At 41.5% G+C, this 8,339-nt stretch overlaps 2 protein-coding genes across 9 annotated transcripts in view; one reads left to right on the top strand and one right to left on the bottom strand.

Annotated features, from left to right (window-relative positions):
- Window positions 1–1,063: 1,063 nt before the first annotated feature.
- ORMDL1 (ORMDL sphingolipid biosynthesis regulator 1) lies at window positions 1,064–8,256 on the bottom strand. Of its 4 annotated transcripts, none has more exons than XM_013178649.3 (4): window positions 8,119–8,256; window positions 5,786–5,966; window positions 3,343–3,494; window positions 1,064–1,755 (listed from the first exon to the last, which is right to left on the bottom strand). In XM_013178649.3, the coding sequence occupies exons 2-4, from the start codon at window positions 5,957–5,959 to the stop codon at window positions 1,620–1,622; spliced, it is 462 nt and encodes a 153-aa protein (XP_013034103.1). In that variant the 5' UTR covers window positions 5,960–5,966; window positions 8,119–8,256; the 3' UTR covers window positions 1,064–1,619. The 4 variants fall into 4 exon arrangements, with proteins under 4 accessions (XP_013034103.1, XP_013034102.1, XP_047914457.1 ...); XM_013178648.3 differs by having other exon boundaries at window positions 5,786–5,979; window positions 8,119–8,250; XM_048058500.2 differs by lacking the exon at window positions 8,119–8,256 and adding an exon at window positions 7,770–7,963 and having other exon boundaries at window positions 5,786–5,979.
- PMS1 (PMS1 homolog 1, mismatch repair system component) overlaps window positions 7,811–8,339 on the top strand; it is a 47,365-nt gene continuing 46,836 nt past the window's right edge. For 3 of the 5 annotated variants that reach the window (XR_010832638.1, XM_067000120.1, XM_067000119.1), the window contains exon 1: window positions 7,811–7,911. Coding sequence is in view for 2 of the 5 variants with exons in the window: in XM_067000120.1 (XP_066856221.1) it covers window positions 7,811–7,911 (101 nt within the window). In the remaining 3 variants the exon portion in view is untranslated. Of the gene's footprint in view, window positions 7,912–8,145; window positions 8,337–8,339 lie in introns of those variants that run through there. The other 2 variants (XM_048058469.2, XM_048058466.2) reach the window with 2 other exon arrangements.

The following is an 8,339-nucleotide window of genomic DNA, read 5'->3' as shown; positions in this document are numbered from 1 at the left end:
GGGAGGGCACATCGCACATTTTAATTCCGCAAATTAAAGCGGCTAAATTCCTATTTCTTTCCAATCTGCAGTTTCGCCACTAAGTGCCGCTAGCCGCCGTCACGCTGCGTTGGTAATCCAGTCCGTGTCCTCAGGTCGTGGGCACTTTTGCACAAAACAGGGATTTTCAGTAACATTTTTGAAGGGCTAGTGTAATGTAGTGATGGATGTTATTTTAAAAGTAGCCAGTTACCACTTTTTGCACAAATAAGATTATTTACTTCCAATGACTTTTTTTTTTTTTATACAACATCTTTATCACACATTGCTAGAACATTCTCTTAGCAAGAAAAGAAATATACCACTGGGCTTTTTTTGTCCTCCTTCTCACTGGCTGTCATTGCAACCAAAATTTAAATGAAGTCTTAAATAGTCTTCTGTCAAATCTTGAGTTGTTTTTGTCTGGAAGCCACATGGTATACTTAAAAATTCATCCTTTTGGCTAGGATACAGCACTTAGAGCTCTAGCTGTACCTCCTTCATTCTAGTTCCAGAGTTAATTATATACAAGATTACTCAATACTACACGGTACCCCTAAAATGCAGTATTCCTGCACCTTTCCAAGACGTGCAAATTATTTATATCCTTTTCTGCAAAAGCATACTGTTAGGCCATGTAATCTGTCAACTCACCTATTTCTAGTTCCACTTCTATTCTAACTTACAATCTACAGTTTCTCTTAATATTCTGATAGTGTTCTATAGTGAAGCTCCTTCTGTAACAACAGCAACCCTTTCCCCCGCTGTTACAGGCCTCTCAGCTACTGAAAAATAATCCAGCAGTCAAGTATCAGAGAAAGCAGTCAAAAAGCTACACCTTAAAAGACATTTCAGTTTCTCAGGATGTCCCATTTACACATAGACAAATCAATGTTTTGGTAAGCAAAATGAAATAAACACAAGAGTGACAACTTGCAAAAGCATACATAAACCGAGCTACCAAGTTGATGTAGAAATCCCCTGAGCTGACAGTTAAGGACTTTCTTCGGTCTTTGTGACAAAAATCACAAGAACAGATAAGGCATGAATTATATCACCACTTTATACCGTCACAGTATTTACTGTGAGACAAACTTTCACAATGCAGTAACAAACACACCCATCTACAATCCATACAGCAGTAACCAGCTACTTTTAACTATCCTATACAGATAGCCCCACCTGTCCTTTGAATGGAAAAATTCAGGATTTATTTAGTAGATTATCACTTGTGTCATGGCTGATTGGGCATCTGTGAAACATCACTCTCCATTTCAGCATTTATTCATAGCTTCCTTACTTGCATCAGCCAGACATTACATACAGTCTTTAGTGTTGATTATGCTTTAGAGCTGGGCCTGCCCAGTTCTTCATGGAAATCTTTCTTCTCGACGTTTCCAATTCACATTTCAGTATTTGAAGGCTTCTTCTTATAAACCCAACTTTCACACCAGACAACGCTTTAAGAAGTAGTAACTGTATCTCAGATGTAAATGCATCTCTCATCGAATACAATTAGACAAACGGCACAGTAGACTACTTGTTTCCTTTGCCCGAGAAGCAGTAGCCATGTCAGGGTCGGTCAGCATCACACCTTCTGCTTAGTATTTATTGATGCCAAAGATTCGAACACCGTGCAACTGTGGCAGCTTGGGGATAAGCACTGTCAGAAGAGAGGCGGTGTTGAGAATAAAGTGTGTTGGATCATACTTTGTGTAGAAACTTGCCAGGAAGTACCTGCAGGGGAAAAGGGAACAAGCTTAGCTGATGACACCCTTGTCGACAAATACACCAACAAAGCATGTTTGAAAATGGTGCTTCAGTAATCGGTTATATTTTACTAGCTAACAGTGGATATATTCCTGTATCTCACCTTGGGTTCTAGAACGCCATACAATAATATTATGGACTAAGTATCTTCTTTCGATTGTTCTCAAGGTGCTAGAAAGCAACTCTCAGGTAGAGTTTTCCTCCAGCATTTCTCCCCACCCCTGAAGTTAGAGTGTCTGAATTCTGCAGTATTTCAAGCCCTATTGCAGTAATTATTCTGCAGTAAATTATATACTAAATTATTGCAGTAAATTATTCTGCAGTAATCCAAGCCCTATTTGTAATACAGACATTACATGGTATGAGAGCTGTTACCAAAAATATGTGCATTTCAGCTACCCTTGCAAACTCAGTGACAAAGCATTTGACATTCTTCAGTGCAAAACTCATTTCTGCTAAGCACATCTGTGAGCAGGGTGATCTTAAAATGCTTCCCATCTGGCATGCATTTCCAACACAATTTGTTTTAAAGCTAGTCCACAGCCTGTTTAACTGGAAGACTGAGGGAATGTGCCTCAGAACTCAATTCACTACATACTTTTTTACACATTGAACCAATAATTTCATCTTATTTTTTGCAAAAACTAGTCACAGAAGTAGGGTTATCACATTTGGGTTGGTTTGTTTGTTTTTCCAGCAAATGGGAGATGTTTATTCAGCTTCTTATCCATTCTTGGTGCGCAAAGAGAACCATATGCAAGTGTTAGGAATACAAAATTCTCACTGTCAAGCAGGAAGCTATCTTTGAAGAGAGGATTATCTGAACAGTTATATGTATTTTTTTCATATTCTATCCTTTGTGAAACAACTTTCTATACACAATACCATATCTTCCCTCACGCCTCCCCCAGCCCTGCCAAGCCAGTGGACAACTTCCTTATAAGAAAAACAGAAAAACTTTTTAGGACTGGATATAAAATACGTATCTGATTTCTTTCAGTTATGCAACTATACTTTTGTCAACAGAGACAGGTGGTGTAGAGTTTCCAATCAGTCTATTTACATAACTAGTGTAAACAAGACAATCTGAACAAAGCACAACTGACATGCAATACCATGGACCTCATTCAGTGAGCACTGCCACTTCCCTCATAACTCACAAGATCCAAAATGGTTAATAAAAGCTGTAAAGTAATGTATATGCATTAAAGGCAATTAGTTTAGCTTTTCAATATCTGTGACTTCAAAATCTCTTAAAGAACTTTGAGGGTTAATAGTAAGTTTTCCTCACAAGCTTTCTAATTTTGTAAACAGTTATTAATGGGATGGGTTTTAAAATTTCAACTTCAGTACATGAATTAGTACTGAAGGCTGCAGGAAGGAAGACTGTTGATAATATGGTCTGTAAATACATGCTCCCTACATCTTTGATGTAGATACGAACAAGCAAAAAAGAGAGAAATGCTTTAACAGGTAAATTGCAGCTCATTTAATCAAAGCTTTTGAAATCATGGTTTTATGACTCAAATCATCATAATATAGTTTAGAACTCACAGAATTATAGGAGAGATTGTGAAGAATTTTCTTGAAGATGTGAATTGTACTCCATAATCCAGTTGTTCCCAGTGTGTTAGTAGCCTAGCTTTCCCCTGATCAGGTGTTTCAAAAGGAGTTCCCTTTACTGCATGCAAGAAGACATACATTCCCTGAGGGGAAAAAAAAAAAGCGAATACAGTGGCACTTTTATCTGTATTATATAATTGCGACATTGTTCAATGCATTGTGGAAAAGAAAAAAAAAAAAAAGACTAAATGAATTCTCACCCAGAAGAGCAGCTAACCTGAAAGAACAAATTACAGAAGAGCAAGGAAAAGACAAGAAATGATTTGCCCAAAGTTATGCAGTTAGTGGCGGATTCAGAATTAAAGCCGAGGTCTGTGACATGCAATCCAGTGCCTCGTCTTCTACATCAGATGGCAAAGATTGCATGACATCAACAGAATTTAAACAAGTACTGTAAAAACTTTAGGGCTACCAATGTGTATTACTGCTTTCCTAACGGTCTTAAATTGAGTTACAAGGTAGAGTCTGCACAAAGTAAAAATCTATCTGTGAATGTTGGCAATATTACAAGAACTTCTGAAAGTTTTCTTAGTCCCCCTCTAGCTTCAAATACTTTGAAGCTGACTACCAGCAGTCTGTTGAATGCCATCTGTCCATCTCTGCTATTTCTCCTGAACCACACTGGATTGTTCTTTTCTATTATATGATGGAAGGATGCCACGGCTACTTGGTTCTAAAAGATAAATTTGAGTCCCTTCATTTGGCATAGGAAAGTCCAGTTTCAACAAACGAATAAACTTTCCAATTTTAACAAACATTCGTCTTCTATCAAAAACAGTATGCCAACTCCAAGCAAGAGTCTCTATCAGAAAATATCAGAGACTTCGGTTTTCTTTCTTTCAGGTGCATTTATTTCTTATGCACCCAGAAAAATAATTAGAGAGAGATTTTACAGAAAAATCACATTTTTCTGAAGTCTTGTAAAGGAGGTGAAAGCTGAGCAAGTCACTTCATGTCTTCTTACACTTTTTTTGAAACAGCCTCCTAACTGGAGGCCTACTACCAGAAGAGAATTAGTTTGCATAATATTCATGATGTTTGAAGCATCTCAGTTTTAATAAGCAAAAAGGCATTTTTTGGACATCCAAATGCTTACTACACATTTTGCACCGATACTTACACAAAGGACCGCCAAAATTGCTTTCAAAGTCAGCTAAGAGTTTTCCTCTAGCAGAAATCTTTATCAAAGCATCTAAGGATTTGTTTCAATAATAATAAATAACAACAACAAAAAACTGCCACGTAAATGCTGAAATATCCGAACTATGGTTTATAGTCATCTTCTGTGTTCCACTAGAAAACTACTTGCCAGTGCACGCTCTCATCCCTGTTGTCATTATATCTAGTTGAATTAATTTAGTAAGGTATTTGGGAAATATTTAGTAATTTTTGCTTCTGTTAGTATCTTCCTAAGTCAGGCATTTCTGATATTGTCAAATTTAATGAACGAAATGCTCTACTAATGCTTACAACCCTGCTATTATTAAACCTTTTTTTTTTTTTTAAATGAAAGGCTCAAGGAAAAATAAAAACAATTTTACAGGATTATAGAGGATATTACCTAACATCAGTCTCAAGTTGAACTATCATTTTCCTAAATAAGGAAGAAGATATCTTTTTGTCAAGACTTCTTTGCTAACCTTTGAAAGCTGTGTTAGCAAATCTCAAGTACAATATAAATTGCTGCATTGCAGCCTTCTTTTCTCTAAGCTTGGCAGGACCAATATTCGTATTTGCATTATTTAAATAGTTACAACGAAATTATAGCATCCTGGGGAGAGAAGGCAGAAAGATTTTCAAGGTTTTCAGCTTCCAAATGCTTTTGCATACCGAAGTCATCCTTCAAATCACAATCCACTGAGTAACAAATCATTTTCAGGGCATGGGTCAATGCGGTCCAGTTTTTCCCATCACTTTCAAATATAATTTTTTTTAATGTCATGTATAGTTAGTGTTGTGTGCTGAAGTCATTCAGAGCTAAATTTTATCTAGCTTGACCAGAAACCAAAAAAAAGTACGCAAACTCTTCCGTTCAAGGAACAAGCATCATCTAAAGTACTGAAATCAAACACTTTAGGATATGAACAGATTTATGCAGAAACATTAATTGAAAATATTATTTTTAATACATTACATTTACAGTTCTTAGATATGTTTAGTACGTAAGAAATAGGTCATAACTTTTCTGCTTCAACCCAAAGCAATCCTCCTCCCAAAATGTGCCAACCCATTTAATAGCAGATAAGTCATGTAGAGAAAGTGTTTTGGCTAGATGGATTTTATTATCCATACAGCCAGGCTTTTTTCTCTTCAACTGCTTCTAAAAATACGTGTGAGCAACTTTTTAAATTGTCTTACAAGAGAGGGTACTCACCAGATTGTGAATCACATTTGTTAAAGTCCATGCAACAGGGACACTAAAGAAAGGAATGCTGAGCAAGACAATGTGAAGCATGCCAACTCCAAGTGCATATGTCAGCCACATTCCACGACTGTTCATCACCCGCGTGTTTGGATTTACCTCGCTGTGGGCAACTCCTACGTTCATTTTTACCCTATAAAACAGAACTGTTTGAAGAGTGAGACTGCTGTATTATAGAGGTACCTAATATATATATGCAGGTTGAGAATTAGGAAAAAGACCGTTTTAAGTAAGTAGGTCTGGAAGGAACATGGTGCCTAAGTTGAGATCTTCAAGATCTCAAGTCAAGTCAAGATCTTCAGGTAAGTTTTATAAAGAAGTCACTACGAAGAGGCTGCTGGGGACTGTTAAAAAAAATGCGCACACACACGAAAAACCCACACCACCAGGCCTACCACAACAGGGATGTTTAAAAAAAACAGTAAGCCGTGCTGTTAGAAGCCGAAGGTGCAAACCTATAGCGACACTGATCTTTGTAATTTTCATCATTTAAATTCCTTTCTCCTGCCACTACAATATCCACAGTTCTGTCCTACTTCCCATATCAAACAATTGTCCCCCACTTCTCACTCATGTTAAGGCTACGCAGGAAATTTGCATTTACCAAATGCCTGGCAACCTATTGCTAGGAAGACCGAATAAGGGTTAATTTAGGCCTGCTCTTTTGCAGCAAAGTGCAGATTTCAGATTTCCCTCCTCCCTTTGTCAGTTTTCTGCAGATTTTGGAACTCTTACCTCGACGTTTTTATCTGGCTGGTATCAGCCAACAGGCTCAGAATTTTTCTAAGTGACAGACATACACAGACACATACAGCACAATTCCGTGATTTTAATTTTTTGGGAAATTGACACAGGTTAATGGAGGAGACTCTCCTGGCCTGGCGTACTAAAATTTGTAATCATTATTTTAAAAAGTTGCTGCATACTTCATACTTACATGACTTGCAAGACAATATACTTGTAAGACTATATTTATTTATGGGACTGTGATGGAGAGCTTATAACTTCCTTCTAAATCAGCATACAGAAGAGTTGTTTAACTGGCAGAAATAGTTTGTGTTTTTTAGGAAGTTTGTTTCTTGTTTAGTATAGTAAACCCCTGTAAGATCTGTCATATTACAGCATAATGCACTGTAATATGTACAATACACACATTAGCAGAGGTGGTAAAATAAAAATAGATGCGACAAACCTGACATTGAACTGGGGCAATGCTGATTCTAATCAACACTTGTTGCACAGTATTACAAAACGGGCATGTGCAAGGAACACATGACTTGAGATTTGTAAAATAAGATTGTTACCACCTTGCTAGGACAAAGCATCATTGGTTAGTGAGTATGCAGACAGAAATTATTATATTTTGACATAGTTTTTTCTTAACGTTTCTTGTTTAATCAGATGAACATACTCTCTGCTTACTGTATCCCTGTGTTTTCTTATTGACAGGAACCCAGGCGTATTCAGGCGCACGAAATAACCACCCTGCCCACCCGCACAGCGGGCTCGCTCCCTGTCCCCAGCCGGACCTGGAGCCCGTACACCCGGAGGGCCAGAGGCCGGCCACCTCCACGGCTGGGGGGCAAAAGCCACGCCGCAGCAAGCGCAGGGCGCGGAGCAGGTGCCAGACCAACGGCGAGGCAAAGAAGTCATTAGATGACAAAGGCAACAAGACATACCAGCTCTGACAAAAGGGCACTTCCACGCTGCCGTCCCATCTGACCACAGAACCCCTCCTTTTAACCCCAGCCCCCCGGGAAGGAGCGCTGCGCTCCGGCTCCAAGCCCCCAAACCCCCTCAGCCTCCAGCCCCGAGCCCAGCCGCCCGCAGGCCCCTCCCCGGGCCGGGCACCGGGGGCAGAGCGGGGACGAGGCCCCCCCCGCACTCCCGGCCCGTATCCCCCTGTCTCCCCGAGCCCCCCCGGGCCCGTCCCCACCTTGCCGGCGCTGGGGGAGCTCCGCGGGGCCGAGCAGGGCAATGCCGGCCGGGCCGGCCCGCCGCCCCCGGGCAGGGCTGAGGGGAGGGAAGGCAAAGGGAGGGAGGAGCCGGGGCCGCCCACGGCAGCGGCGGGCGCGCAGGTAGCGGGGGCACGGCGGGGCTGGGAAGGGCAGGGAAGGGGGAGAAGGGAGGGAAGGGCGAGAGAGAGCAAGGGGAAGGGGGAAGCCGCCCGGCACCGGCCTCCCGCCGCCTCCCGCCCGGGCCTAGGCCTGGGCCCGGAGCCCCCACCGCCAGGGCGGGCTCTGGGCCTGCTGCGGGGTGCGCGGGGTGAGCGTTTCGCTCCTCACCGCCCTCCTCTTTTCTTCTTCTCGCAGCTGAACGCTCACGGGAACGCAGCGGCCGTTGAAGCGGAGGCTGAGCGCTGCGCGGCGTGAAGCTGCGGCCGCGAGGTGGAGGGTCGCAGCCTCGCAGCAAGTTGGTTGCTGCACGCTGGCTTCAGCGAGAAGGGTGTCGCGTCTGTGAGAGTCCCAAAGCACGGCAGTGTTACCCCTCCTGCTCACCACAGGTT

Source organism: Anser cygnoides, chromosome 6 (genome assembly GCF_040182565.1).
Source record: "Anser cygnoides isolate HZ-2024a breed goose chromosome 6, Taihu_goose_T2T_genome, whole genome shotgun sequence".
NCBI classification, from domain to species: Eukaryota; Metazoa; Chordata; class Aves; order Anseriformes; family Anatidae; genus Anser; species Anser cygnoides.
This window is presented reverse-complemented; position numbering and strand designations above follow the sequence as displayed.